Here is a 15,593-nt window from a genome sequence, read left to right as displayed (position 1 = left end):
GAAAATGATAATGCAATGTTTTTTTCCAACTTTGGGAAAGCTAAATAATAGGAAGTTGTGGTACACAGTATTTCCTTGTTTTTGTTATTTTGCTTCGACTGCGCCTTTCATTTGTTCTGTGTTGAACTTACCGTTTGGGGTGAAGGATTTGATAATTCTTTAATAATTACCACTCAACTGTACACAAAGCATTTGGAAAAAAATGGGTGGTTATATATTTGCAATCAGGCAATTCAGTCAGCAGTTAGAAATCTTAAGAAATACAAATATGGAGATACTAACATGAGTTAACTGTTAGAATTGCTTGACAGATTCTGAAGTGAGTAGATGTGTTCAGCACTGAACAAACAAACCATTGCTTTCCCACTTGCACTAATTGCGTGCGGCTGTAATGACGATGCTCGCCCTCCTGAGTAGCCCTATTGTTTGTTAATAATGATGTGGTTGGAAGAGAAAAGATAAGCTGCACCAGCATTTTGAAGGGGAGTTGAAAACTGCTCTGATTCTTTCATACAGGGAGTTGTTTTAAGTTTTTTCCCTTGAAAGCTCCCACTCATTTTGTTTCATTTCCTTTTTGATTTTAAAAAAATCTTTATTATTATTTTTTTTTTAAATGGAACAGCCTATAAGTCTGGACTAGTAAAATGAGCCTGAATACGTTGAAATAAATTTGGGCTCTCTGATCTCTCTCCTGTCACTAGCATTTACTTGTGAAACCCATCCCCATTCCCATCCTCACCTATCACTGTGCTGACTTTGCCCATTCAATGACTCCCCAGCCTTTTATGTCCCTATAAACACCCCTGCTGTTCAAAGTAAGGGCCATTTACACAACATTGCTTTTAACAGAAAACAGCTAAATGACCCTCACAAATGCTAACAATAGAGATTCTAAAGTACAGCCAATAGCTAAAATAATACATTTCTAACATGTAATCGTGTTTACAGTGAAATATTACAAAGGACGTGGGATCTTGGTAATGTTTTGACACTACATCCAAGTACCCCTCAAAAGAATTATGATAATTTTAGCTTGATGTTGTGTAAACACACCCTAAAGCGAGTTTCCACCAAGTGTTACTGTTGAGTTTGTTTGGCATTATGCATTTGATCATTTTTTTGCGTTTCTTCCACTGAGATACAGTATGTGTAAGGAGCGTGTATGGTCGATCAACTACATATCATATGTAAATAGCAGCCCTGCTAAGGAATCCGGCATATTCGAATATTAGATATTTGAACTAGCAAGACCAATACAAAATATCCAGTAGAACTTTTCTGGATTTGTTGCTATTAGGTACTGGTCCTGCTGGCACAGACACCAGCACATGCTAGATTTCTAACAGGGATAATATCATAGCATCTTTTCTTAACCTGACATTGTGTCAATCATTAATTGCTTTAAAAAAGAAAATAATAGTAATTCAGGACAGGGCAGACCAAACAAGACAAAGGACCTTCAATCCTGCTTCAAGTTTTAGATGGTGCTACTGGTAACAAATCAATAAAACAACAGCATATAACCTCTATACAAGCATATCCGTGCAACCACTGCGGCAACAACATTACTTAAAAGTTGGATGAGTCATTTACATGCGGTAACGTTTGGTGGAAACAGTGTTAAATGGTACTCCTTCCTTCAACAACCCCACCACCCTCTAAGATTAAGAGTTGCACCCTTGAGCTCAAATTGGGTTGGGTGCATTGGTCCGGGTGTCTGCTGGCTTCCACGTCTTGATAACAGCAACGAGTTCACGCTATCGTGCTACTGTTATCAGAGCATATATGTGCATTAGGAATGCATCATCTATTTCTGCATGATTGCATGGAAGTGAATAGCAACTAGTATTGTATGTAGTACTGTATGTTAAATCTGTGTGAGTGTGAGCGCACAGTCTCAAATGACTGCATGCATGTATAATGCATAACTGAATTGAATAACTGAATATGTAATGTGCCAAGTGGTTAGAAAACCAGTATGTGTTTGAACCAACAGGAAGCTCCTTATGTGATGTACAAGAAAAATTATATGCATCTGGAGGGGAATGACAGATATGAAGGCTACTGCGTCGATTTAGCGTCTGAGATTGCCAAACATGTTGGAATTAAGTACAAACTGTCTATAGTAATGGATGGGAAGTATGGAGCCCGAGACCCCGAGACCAAGGCATGGAACGGGATGGTGGGTGAACTGGTCTATGGGGTGAGTACTGGGAGCCTCATTTTCACTGATTACATGACAGTTTGCAAGGAACTTCAACATGAGAGGAGATCTCATTTTTCTGTCTTAAGATTATCACCAACAACTCATTGGCTATTGCCAACCACAGTCTTAATGCTGTCCGCGGTGCTCAGCCTTGAGAAAAATTGAACAATGGAAGCTCAAACATGGGAGGGTTGGTGATAATCTTGAGATGGAGAAAATGAAATCATTTCTCAGTGCTGTTCTCTGAAATGATTCAGTCTTGCTTAGTCTACAAATCCACCTTTCATGCAAGCGAAAGCAAGGTAAGTACGTGAAAACAAAGAGTCCATATGGCAAACACTCTGTAATCACTTCAATGAAAGACGGATTGTGTGCCTTTGAAGTGATTGTGTAATTGTGTTCCATGTTTGATGTGTATGATGAATATGCCACACTGTAAATTCACAGCTGACAAAATCAACAGTTAAATGGTCGCTCGCGGTTAGAGACAACCAGATCCATATGTGTTGTACTCTATAAAGGTTGAGACTCGCACATTAGCGAAGGGTCACGCTATGTTTCAAGTAAGACAAAACTCCTGCACAGCCTTGAACAGAGCCAGAATAAAAGTTGAATTAGAGCCGAATAAAGAGCAAATTAATACTTTTGGTCTGGAGATCTGTTCAATTTTCCAACTGTCAGAATCCTGGATTCCATAGCTATATATGCTTTACTCGCCAATTTTTCCCCCATATTGGAAAATTCAATTCACTTAGCTACAGGTAGAGAAAAGCAGATATTTCATGACATCTTTTTTACCAGCCCATGATTTTACAGCTGCTGGGCTGAGACTAATAGTTGTGTACATTTTGACCTTTTGATTGTTAAATTAATTAGATTTCCGCTGTCTTTTAAAGGTTAGGCCTGAAGCTGCTATTGGTTTGTTTCCCTGGTCATTGATTGAGTACTGCTTATGCCTGCACAAGGATTAAATGGTTATAGCCCTTCACAAAGGTGTCTTGACAGGGGAAAGAAAACAATGGTGTTTATTGGGTCCATTTGTGCTCCTCCACAGTGGAAATAGTAAACATATTCAGTTTTTGGTTTTTAATATATTTGGCAAAATCAAAAGCCTGCCTGATTCATTAATATTTTCCCCAAATACGTCTTACGGCTCAATCTCAGCTTTCTTTTCATCAATTGTTTAATATTTTTTATGACTCTTAAATTAATAAGTATGGATTTACTTTGTGTTGTTGATTAAGATGTGTTCTCTTGTTTTTTTTTTATTCATTTGATAACTGGTGAAATGTTTTACTAATGGCTGCTGTTAATGTTCCTGTTTCCAGAGAGCAGATATAGCTGTTGCACCTCTCACCATTACTTTGGTTCGAGAGGAAGTGATAGACTTTTCCAAGCCATTTATGAGTTTGGGCATCTCCATTATGATAAAGAAGCCTCAAAAGTCCAAGCCTGGTGTTTTCTCCTTCCTGGACCCACTGGCCTATGAGATCTGGATGTGTATAGTATTTGCCTATATTGGGGTGAGCGTGGTTTTGTTCCTGGTCAGTCGGTTCAGTCCTTACGAGTGGAACCTTGAAGAACAGGATGAGACCAAAGACCCTCAGACACCTCCTGATCCTCCCAATGACTTTGGGATCTTCAATTCTCTGTGGTTCTCATTGGGCGCATTCATGCAGCAGGGCTGTGACATCTCACCAAGGTGTGTTAATGGTAAAAATGTGTTTGTGAAATGATAGAATTTTAAAAGTGGCAAGGAATCTTTTTTTCTTCCAAAAACATTTTTTTCACTAGTCACAATCTGAAGACAAGGGCCCATGCTCTACTTTGAGTCTAGTGAATGCATACCAACCGCTACTTTCATTGGAGCATGGGCGGGCGACACCAAATATTAAATATATAAAATACTCAACAATAGCAAGATGTTAGAGGGGCTATTTTGTCAATAAAACACATCAGTGTACTTCTTGAGATTCATTTTCTGTTCCTAAATATCTTATTTCTGTTTTTCCTATAATGGATAACTGTCTTATAGGTCTCTCTCAGGCCGTATAGTCGGTGGTGTGTGGTGGTTCTTCACCCTCATCATCATCTCATCCTACACAGCCAACCTGGCTGCCTTCTTGACAGTGGAGAGAATGGTCTCCCCTATAGAAAGCGCTGAAGATCTGGCAAAGCAGACAGAGATAGCATATGGCACTCTGGACTCAGGTTCCACAAAAGAATTTTTCAGGGTGAGTGGTTCTTCTGAACTTCACACAAAGCATATCATTATTTTGAAGGCTTTTTAGATAATAGAAATGCTTGTATGAGAAACGCCACTGATAAAAATCCATTCGCTTCTAATTTAAGTGCAAAATCTTGACCTGTTTAGTTCTTCAACTATTTTGACATGAATGTAAAATTTATGCGGCAATACTGCAGTGTGCAGCCTTGAGTTACCAGGGCTGTCAGCAGAAAGGGTGATAGCAACATGGAAGACTGTGGGGTGATAAAAGCAGGAGGCTAATCAAGCACCAACATCAGACTCAAACTCAGAGGGGTCAGCTCATGAAATACAATTAGTTAGCTGGCCATGGCTGGCAAATTAGACATAATGAATAAGCATTCTGTAGGTCAAACTGAGCTGTCTGAAGAACCTGTCAAATGCCATAGAAAATATGTCCATCGGGTAAAGGGGACAGAAGGGCAATACAACTGTAAATTAAGATAAATCTGGATTCACCATAGCTTCTAAAATAAGATCAGATGATCACATGCCAGTGGCTCCAACTGACTCGCTCTAATTCGCTGTTTCTGCTGTTGACAGCAGCATCCTCATTTCAATAGGGAACTACGAAAGGACATTGTAATAATGAAACAGCCTTCTGCCTGCTCAAAAGAAAATGTTTATTTTCTTCATAAAAAGCATCTTGCTTTTTCATAAGGACACTAAAAGGACATTTGGAAAAGGATGTTTCTTACGAAGATACGCATGCCAAAACCATGCATAGAATATGTATTTGGCAACTCGCCAATGCCTGTTCTTTTCATATGAGATGTTGTACCTACACGTATCAGGTCTTTTTATTCAAAAGATGGCGGATGCCAATTATAGATTAGGTTCCCAACCTGACAATAGAGACACGGCGGGCTCTTGTAACAACTTAGAACCGGTCGCAGAGTGGCAGTTCTTTCAGCTTCTGTGCAATGGGTTTCTACAATATGTTCAAACAGAAAATGACATTTGTGAACTGCTATTCTTAGTGACTTTTAATTAAATCTGTAGAAGCTTGACACGAAAAAAAGAGAGAGAGAAATGGAATCTGCATTAATGAGATCCATACAGCACCAGCAAGCTGGGAACTTTTGCATCTCAAACTTATCTTATGATGCCAAGTTGATTACATCCTACAGAAGAATGTTGGATGCATTCACCTATAAAGACTTTAAAGAAAAAAATGGGGTTTTTAAATACTGGGTGAAACCCTACAATTTGTCCATCAATGCAGAAATCAATCTTGCATATTCTTTACATCCCCAATTCATATCTAAATTGTATACACTTTTTTATTACATTACATTCTATAATAGGATTTGGTATTCCATTTGTGCTTTTTTTCTAACATTTTATGACCCACATCCAAATCATGGCACATGGGAGTAGAACATAATCAGACTTGTCACTTGAACCATGTAGTATAACGCTAGCATGGACAAGCAAGGTTCAGCAATCTAAAATGCACATGAAAAGGGAAAATGGTGCGTATTAATGACTTCAAAGATACTGCATATTGAAGCCACTGTTTAATTGTGTGGGGGAAAAAATAAATGGCCCAGTAGAGACTTTTGATGCATTCCATTTAACACAATTACAATGAAAAGAGAATGACGGATATGAAATACACAAAATCCTAGCTCACCCCTGAAATAACTTTACACTAAGGTCTCAATACCCAAACCCCTTCATCTTACTGATGTGCAGGTGTGATGCAAATGGAACAAAAGCTTGTGTGCAGTCACTGAGTGCATTTTTTTCTCAGCATAAAAATCAATTTCACGTCTCAGCTATTGTGACGGAGACATTAGAGCTTCTGCATGGTGTAACACTAACTTTAATGAGTAGATTTTCTAAGCAGAGAAGACCTGCTTCTGGCCTGAGCTGCATGAAGAGTAGCCAATTTATTCCAGGAATCCGGAGGCTGCTCTGCAATCATGTCGGTGCTCTGTAACACGACTCCCAAAGCCCTTGTCACGTTGCGTTTCGGGCGAGTATTGACTGATGGAGCATCTATAAAGATTACAGCTTGTTTGCATATGAGAGGGAGCTATCAAATGTAATGATAGACTACTGTGAGATAGGCTTAGCCTATGGCAAAGCTTTGTCCTTAGAGAGCATTGCTTCAGGCATAGACTTCAAAGATATGTCATTTGCAACTCAGGATATCGGGATACAAGTACACTCCTCAGAGCCGCAACTTTTATTTCTTGGGAGAGAAGTCCAGAAAGAATATTGCGTGAAAACTGCGGTATTGCAGGAAGTGATCAAAGGATTGACATTATGTCGAATGCCAGAATCAAAGCAGACCACCATCCCCATGAAAGAATTAGAAAACAAAACAAAAAAATGCTAGTGACCTTAAGCGTAGTTAAGGAGAATCCAGAGAGAGCTGATTGATTATACTCTCTTTTTGACTCTATACTCAATGTTTTATTATTATATCCTAATGTTCAAAATACACATTGATCATCTCTACTGTGTGCTGTTGGTTATGCATAGGAGAGAAGAATCTGTTTTTAATCATCCTGCTTAGTGAAACTAAACTATCTAAATGATAGGATAAAAAAGAGATCTTAAACAATGTGACTTGTATAATTACATTCCCCACACCCAGTGAGAATCAATAAGCAATTGGACTGATAAACAGTATCAATGATGGAATTGGTATTCCCACAACCAAACTGACAATAGATTATATAGTATAATTTCGGAGGATGTATACAATAGATTTGATTTTATGACCTGAAAGCAGCATACTATTGAAATGCTTTTTGAACGAATCAGTCATTACTCCCTGGCCTCATTACAATCTTGTAATTTAATTTTAATGATCATTTCAAACTTACTCTGCGAAAACTGTCCAATCAGACACTGGAACCTCTAAAATTGTTAACCACTGAGGTGTAACTATTTGGAATATGACCAAAGCCTTAATAGGCAGTAAAGTAGGAGTTTGCAAACTATTCCACAAAGGGCCTCAATGGCTGCATTATTTCCTTCCAAACAAACAAGACGACATCTTTTCACCAATCTGGTGTCTAACAAGTGTAATCAGTTGATGCAGTCAGGTGCACCTTGCCTTAGCAGAAACCTGATTTGTTAAACTGTCTGTGATGAATTGGTTGGAACAAAAACCAAACCCAAATGCATCCCTTGATGACTGGTTCAGAGACCCCTGCTTCAAGGTGATAAATCTTTCTGAATTACCATAACTCGTTGTTGAAAGCATTTTACACAAGACCGTTGTATCTATGACCTTTTGTTTTACTCTGACCTTAACATTTTCTCTACACGAGTTGAAAAAAAGTGGTGCATATGTGACACGAAATGTTGTTGATGATGTTGGGATGCAGCACATTGTTTTGATTTAAATGTCTTACAAATGCATATAAATTGACAGTGTCGCAAAAGTTCAGGAATGTATTTTTGTTTTCTCGTCACGTAGTATCAGTACCATAATACCTCCATGAATCACTATATATTTTAAAATTACTCCCACTGCTTTGATTGATCCATTTTTGGCAGCGATTAGTTTGCCACGTCACCCAAAAACGGAATCCTCCTTGTGGCTTGTTAAATGTCTCCCCGAAGCCATCAAAATAATGTTTTCATGAATGATAACAAATAAGAATTGTAAATACATACTTGAATTGCATCTGCTTTCGGTCAAAAGCTATTTTCTGTTCGTAGTACAAAAGAAAATTAAAAAGAAACTTTGCTAATTTGCTACACTTCTGTGAGTTTTATGATAACAGGAACTTTCATTACCCATAATTCAATTTATACAGTGTTTTTGTTTTGTTAGTACCGAAAAGTAGTGATATTTTAGGGACGAGAATCCTGCCAGGCCCAATACATTTGAAATTGATTCCGTATTCAACATCTGTTGGTATTTTTTTATACTACCCACTGTTCGATTTCCCCTTTAAACATCTCTGTTGAGACTTCAGTTACCATACAATCAGCCTATTTAGATTTTGACCGCGTTGCTTCCCAGCTCTGATATTGATAAATTGACTTCATAAAGCACTGAGACAGCACTCTGCAGTCAGTAATCAATTGCCAGATTTTTTCTTTTGTCTCATTTGAGGAGGAGTTGGAGCTTTTCTGCAGCTCATCAGATTAGCCTGCAGTCTTCTGAGAAATTGCCCTCTAAACGGGTCTCCTTTCCATGCCACTTTGGCACATATAAATTGTATAGGGATGTACCCAGATTGTCAGCAAAAACATTGCATCCAGCTCAAAGTCCTCCTCCCATCCATCATATTTGCATCAAACCGGACTACTCAATGTCCCTACTTGAAGCATTTTTGTCTTTGCGGGGAACCGTTCATCCTGCAGGCTTTTTAAAATGTGTGTTATGCTCCATCTCATCTTATCCTCACCCTTGGCCTGATGCTTTATGACAAAAGCCCAAAACAAATTGTATAGTACACTGAGACAGTAAAACGCTCTCCTTGGGTGAAGGTTAATGCATTTGTTTATTAATAGAGAGGCATTAGACATGAACATGCTGCTCTACGGAGGGCTTTTTAGGACACCGAGGAGTCCTGGTCTGGGTGACACATGGTGACAAAACTCACTTCACACTAAATCATTCTAGTTTTTGTTATCTTGAAGATAATTGCCTGAGATTTACAGGAACCATCCTCTCCAATCTGAGCTAATGATTTTACTTTTACTGAGGTCAAACTAAGAACTATCATCAGCATTTTTTTGTTTCATTGAATATAGTGAGCATTCCCAGGACTCCTGCTCATGACTACTTTACCAGAATCTGTTCTGTTCAAAGTGTGAAATGCCTAATGCCAAAATACATCCAGCACCACTGAATAATTTAATTGATGCTTATTATAGATAGCGCTCGACTCACCCAAATTTTACCGGCTGGCTAATCCTAACCCAAGGCATTTGGAATATGCTCATCTGAGTAAATCTGATGGGTTGCCTCATGTGTTGGGAAAACAGCCTTTTCCTACGCTCACGTTACTCCTTTCACAGCTCAGATATTATACTAGAGGCAGAATGGAAATTCAGTGACTGCACTGTAAAAGTCAAGGCATGACTGAGGACTGTTTTCAATGATTTGTCATGCAAGAATAGCCTCTCTGAGACTGTAGAGAAAGATGGATTGACCAAGGATGTGAAAATTATTTTCTGTACATGCAGCCTGCGCAGAAGTGGTGAGTCGTATCTTTAGGAATGAGGTGAAACTATGCTCAAAGCTTACTAGCAGCTTGAAAACTGCATCATCAACCCTTCAAAATCATTGATTCCAAAGACTCTACAAAACGTCTTGCATGAGCAATAGATTGACAGTCTGGTGAATTAAAAAATAGCCTAGAAGATAAAGCATGTCTTTATGAGGAAAATGGATTTTCTAGAGTCTTGTGCTTTGTGATCTTAATACAATTCAGCAGATTTTTCAGAAGTATAAAAAGATATCAAAATGGTTTTAAACGATGTCTTTCAATACTTCTCAATGCATTTTCAATCGAGTGATCATAAAGCTCAAAATACTACAACATCCATTGTAAAACAAGATAATTAGTGTGTTTATGACCCTATTCTTGTCTTTTGTTTCTTTTTCTTGCTCAGCGATCCAAAATAGCGGTCTATGAGAAGATGTGGTCATACATGAAATCAGCTGAACCCTCAGTCTTTGTTAAGACCACACCCGATGGCGTGGCCCGGGTACGAAAGTCAAAGGGCAAGTTTGCCTTTCTCCTTGAGTCCACCATGAACGAGTACATCGAGCAGCGGAAACCCTGCGACACCATGAAAGTGGGCGGGAACCTTGACTCGAAAGGCTACGGAGTGGCGACGCCCAAAGGCTCAGCATTAAGGTGGGTGGAATAATATAACAATATCATCCATGTTGTTATAATATTCCACCTACCCTGATGTCCCCTGTTGTCATTCTCTTCTCATCCTCTCGTTTTTTTATTTTTTTTAATGGGCACAAGAGGTAACGGTAGTATGATTTTCAATGCACTTGAATACCAAGGTTTAAAGCTATAACTGTCTTTTAAAGATCTTTTTTAGCGTATTAGGGTTGTTTTTTTTTGCTAAAGCAAATCCATACAATATGGCTTGAGCTAAGAATCATTTCATGTCTTTGTCTTCCTGTTATTCTTCTCTCCCCTTTCATCTCTCGTTCCGTCCTACCTGACTGTTGTGTTGTCATTTTTAATTTAACGGTTCAATGCTTTTTCAATTTAGCTTTTTAAAAGCTGTGCTGTCACTTGTGACAAATGTTAATTGCATGATGTTTGTTGTTGTTACTTCTCTTCTCAATGACAAGTGTCCCCATCCCGCACACTTCAGTTCTAAACTACGTAACCCCTCATGCCACCTTTTCCAAGATTTAACACTGTCTGTACCTTAAGTGAGCCTCTATTATCACTTCGTATTCCTGAAATTCTTAAACCGCAATTTGTCTTTTCCCATAACATTCTACTTAAGTAATTCTGTGCTAAGCTTCAGTAACAGTGGTAGCCTCTCTACCCTAGCCCTTCTTCAAAATGCTTGGAACATACATTACTTTGCATTAGATTTCTCACGGACCTGTGCATTTTCTTACAAGTTATGTTTTATCGTTTCAAGAAATGCTGTTAACCTGGCAGTTTTAAAACTGAATGAGCAAGGCCTCTTGGACAAATTGAAAAACAAATGGTGGTACGACAAGGGAGAGTGCGGCAGCGGGGGAGGTGACTCCAAGGTCAGCCTCGATGTCACCACAATCGGGTACTACAGTGCAGAGTAATCGGCAAGGCTGTTACAGCAACCCAACCAGAACCGAACCAAATGTCCGCTTCGGACAACCTGCTGCTGCCCTACGGCACATCACCCAATTGACTGGTGTTCTGGCCAGACGGTTTAACACATCAGCTCAAAAATGGAGCCCTGCTTAGCAAACAGAAGATCAGTATAACAAGTGCACATGTATCAAATCGTGAGGTGAATATGCTGCCCTGCAGTCATGAAAGTTTGGCGGTCATTATTCATGCTTACAGATCTGCATGGCAGCTCATTTCATCTGGGATTATAGTCTATCAAGTTTTCTGGAAATACAATTAGTAATCTTATAGGCATTCATCAACCTAAGCCAATGCTTAAATATTTTCCTGGAAGTTGTTAACATTTCTAGCATATGTTTTCAAATCCAGGGAAAGATGGCTCAGCTTTGATTGAACCGGCAGCTGCTCTGTACACATCCCAGCCCAGAATCCATGTGTTCTGAAGCCAATGGGATCAATCATTCCCAGTGGCATAACAGTTTCATATAGGCCGTCAGAAAAGCAAGGGGAACAGCGGCGTCTTGAGGGGACTAAGCATTGCACATTGCAACGTGAGAATTCTAATAGAGCATTTCAAGGGTCATGCTTTGTATTTAACGGATTAGATGACAAAATACCTTGGGACCGTGCGATTCTACTATCGCACTCATTAACAGCCCAGTGGTGACCCTTTTGATCATTCCGCCCCCCTTCTTCTGTGGCTAAATGATGAATGATTTCCCCATTATTGAAAGTAATGGTGCAAGTGCTAGCACCTCCCTCCCTCAACCATGACAAGTTAGTATAACTGAGATGATGTGCAATCGCATGGTGGAATTTTTACACCACACATGAGACAGCTGCAATATAGACTTTGGGTTGCTGGGTAAAGTCAAGACAAATGATGCTGTCACCTCAAATTGGATGATGCAGGTCAGGTAATTGGTTAGATATGTACAACCTGCAAACCTCCGCAGACCACAGTTGTATTATGGAGCCCTTAACATTATTTTTCACCGTTGGCCTTGGCCAAAATTATCAGTAAAGCGGGGGTGAATTACCGACTGTCTGCTCAGATCACAGAGATGATGTCAATGGAAAGTCAAATGAAATTTAAAGTCATTGAGAAGGCACACATTCTCAATTTATTGATGTCATGCAATGTGCTGTGGGTGGCTGCCTATGTTGAAAGATGAACAAGTCACTGAGCAACATATTTAGAAAAACCTATCAACACCCGTTTGGTTTCTTTTTGTCCTATTTTCAATCAATCTGGATGCATTCCCAGGCACTTTACAATATAACTCATAGGTGTGGAGAAAGCAGCGTGTAGCAGGATAAGGTTTTATTCCAATGTTGTTCAATAGTGATTCATCATGGCAGGATAAATAATGAATTGAAAAATATGTCAGTAATGAATTGCAAAGTTAAATTAATTGAATTAAAATGTCTTAGACATAGTCTTTTCACCATGGCCATCAGGTATAGCTAACAGCTCAGCACAAAATTTTAGAAAGCATATGTTTTACTAGATTTCGGAAGAATTACAGAAGGCATGACCTTTCAGATATCCTCAATATATGATTAATTGAGTTCAGCTCTGATCTACAATTTATTTAGTATATTTTACACTTAAGTAAAAAAGTAGATTCACAAAATATTTCAGTAATCTACAGCACATTGTATATTTCATGAATTAACGAAGAAATACATTTCAAGGATGACATCCTCTAATCTAACCTCTCTCCAATAAGGCAAGGGGGTAAAACATCTAGGGAAAATGAGTATTGGGTACAGATGCTCTCATTATTCACAAACTAAATAGCTATCAACCAAAGGAAGATTTTTTTCTTTAAATCTTGTTTGTAAACCAGTGTATTCATTTAACTAGAGTTGGGTTATAAGGGCAAAAGAAGAATCACTGCATTACCTATTGCAGTCTATCATGGAACCTAAGGTTATGTTTTAATCACTGTAAAGAAACACTGTCGACTACAAAAGTATAACTTACGTTCCCAATAACATAATTTGCACAGAGGCACCAGTTGTGACTAAACCACATAAAATTGTGTTGAGAGGTTGTTTCTTACAGATAAGCCTTTACAAACAACAGATGAGGTGAATGTCATGATAAGATAAATAGAATCTTTCTAGGATAGATAATCATGCAAAGAAGCGTCCGTATGGCTCAAAATACACATAATAAGTACCTAAGCAGCAATATAAATTTGCACAAGGGATGGATTAAATATCGCCCTCCTAAGGTTTCCTCTTGAGTCACAGTTTTGCACAATTTGCATTGCTAATGCTGCTATCGCCAAACTCATTAAATCATGTTACTTTGTTACTGAAAGCATACTCAGGCACCATAATGCCATTATCAGGTTTTTATAATGCTCAGGTATGTACTCTGTATTTGTTTGCCAGATTGTTTAGCTTCTTCAGGAGTCATCAGAGAGGCCCGATTAAGTGAGACCTGGAGCGCACACTTCCAAACAGTGCATCTTACAGCTTGCACTTTCAACAAATGTCACGTACACACGCACACACACTTTTATGTACAAGCTTCATTCTTGCCCTTCAGCACAATACAACGCAACGTGGATTGAATTTCAGACACAGAGCATGTTATAGGGTAATTAGATTGTTAATCAATGTCTCTACAAGCCAAAATGATGCTCAGGTCATCAGAAACTGTTGAGCAGGCAGGTTTTTGATGCATACAGTGATGTAGTCGTCACCCTCCAGTTCCAAACTCAGTTTCCGATCATGTGATCGGATTGAGGGGGACATCATATTGAGACCCTTTAAAACTAAAACTAATACAAGACTTTTAAATTTGAAATTTATTCAACACAAATTCGTCCATGGATTCTTACATTTGGCATCAGCATTGAAATCGGTTTTGCCAGACTCTTTTGTTTTCCTCATAAGTAGAGGAGTAAGAGGCTCACTGTTTGACCAGACCATTCTGAAGAATTACACATTATACAATTGTGCACAATGTCTATTCAAAAGAAAATACAATTATTCTTTTGTTTGTTAAGACTAAGCTCCTTTTGAACTGATCTTGTTGAACACTGTTCAGAGCCTTTGAAATGCATCCCCTACCCGCCCAAATCATCCAAGTACAGACTAGCAGATCGTACTTTAAGTACCTGCTCGTCGCCATGGTAACAGCGTCTGCCGATTACTCGAAGCGATATGGGTAGGTCCTGGCTCTATAGGTGAGGGTTTATAAAGGTGCTAGGTAGAATGCCTGAACTCTGACATGTTGCCGTGGCCAGGAACCCTGCTTTATCGCTTTGTAAAATATGTAAGTAGACAAAAAGTTGAATAACATAAAATAACATAATATAATGTTATTTATGTTATTTCCCACGTGAAGAACTCCTGTAAACCTTGCAGTATTGAAACTCAGTGAACAAGGCATCTTAGACAAGCTGAAAAACAAATGGTGGTACGATAAGGGTGAATGTGGAACCAAGGACTCTGGAAGTAAGGTCAGTCGCTGCAGGTCTTTTGTACTGATTGCAAATTGCATTTTGACGTACTGTTCATATGCAAGACAAACCTATCCCAACATTAGTAGTTCACATTGTGCTAATTTGCTGCACATAGTTTACTTCTTTGGACCTGCCACCAATCGTAACATGGTTGTGGCTGTACAAGGCACTTATTCCCCAAAGTATTTTCCTATTTGATATTTTGCACACCATATCAACCTACACAAAGAATCTGTAAAGATAACCCACTGGGGAAATGCCTTGCAATTTTAACTGATTCACAGCAGTTGTTGACAAATGCTACTTATGTCCACTCACGTTATGACACCTTGACCATTTTGCTGCTGTTTCTATTCACCAAACTGTTAATGAAAATTTGATTTATTTGCGTTATTACTACTTTGCAAGAGAGCTGTGTCTTTTAGATTTGTTGGCCTCCTGTGGTGTGACAAATGGCCAAAGCCTCTGGAAATGTATTAACTCTGACAAATGCAAATTAGGTGTATGATTTAACTCATGCCACAAGAAGTCAGGGAATGTAACACACGCACAAGTTAACCCCTTGAAATTCCGTTGAAAAATTGTTACAGAGAAGGCTGATCCGCCACCCTCAAAGGGTTAAACTGCAAATAGTAAAACTCTAATGAACAAATTTTTAATGAATAGGTTCGGTAAGTAAGCAGCAGCAAAATGGTTTGATTTGATCATCTCTGACTGTACTGTATGACAATGTTGCCATAAGAGTTATACGTACATGTCGCTAAAGAAGCAGGGACCGTTAGAACTGTTGACCAAAGCGATGCTGACCAGCTTCCTGACATATTCAAGACTAGCACTAGGCT

At 38.8% G+C, this 15,593-nt stretch overlaps 1 protein-coding gene and 1 long non-coding RNA gene across 8 annotated transcripts in view; one reads left to right on the top strand and one right to left on the bottom strand.

Annotated features, from left to right (window-relative positions):
• Positions 1 to 15,593, bottom strand: part of LOC144082969 (uncharacterized) — a 100,319-nt gene that overhangs the window by 44,005 nt on the left and 40,721 nt on the right. The gene's annotated exons all lie outside the window — the stretch shown is intronic.
• The window catches only part of gria3b (glutamate receptor, ionotropic, AMPA 3b), a 71,329-nt gene that overhangs the window by 52,305 nt on the left and 3,431 nt on the right, over positions 1 to 15,593 (top strand). For 2 of the 6 annotated variants that reach the window (XM_077610477.1, XM_077610474.1), the window contains exons 10-14: positions 1,997 to 2,203; positions 3,535 to 3,908; positions 4,242 to 4,440; positions 10,065 to 10,312; positions 14,634 to 14,748. In XM_077610477.1, coding sequence (XP_077466603.1) covers positions 1,997 to 2,203; positions 3,535 to 3,908; positions 4,242 to 4,440; positions 10,065 to 10,312; positions 14,634 to 14,748 — 1,143 coding nt within the window. Of the gene's footprint in view, positions 1 to 1,996; positions 2,204 to 3,534; positions 3,909 to 4,241; positions 4,441 to 10,064; positions 10,313 to 11,072; positions 11,214 to 14,633; positions 14,749 to 15,593 lie in introns of all 6 variants that reach the window. The other 4 variants (XR_013303421.1, XM_077610479.1, XM_077610478.1 and 1 more) reach the window with 4 other exon arrangements.

Source organism: Stigmatopora argus, chromosome 9, assembly GCF_051989625.1.
Source record: "Stigmatopora argus isolate UIUO_Sarg chromosome 9, RoL_Sarg_1.0, whole genome shotgun sequence".
NCBI classification, from domain to species: Eukaryota; Metazoa; Chordata; class Actinopteri; order Syngnathiformes; family Syngnathidae; genus Stigmatopora; species Stigmatopora argus.
The sequence above is the reverse complement of the archived record's forward strand: the minus strand, read 5'-3'. Positions and strand labels throughout refer to the sequence as shown.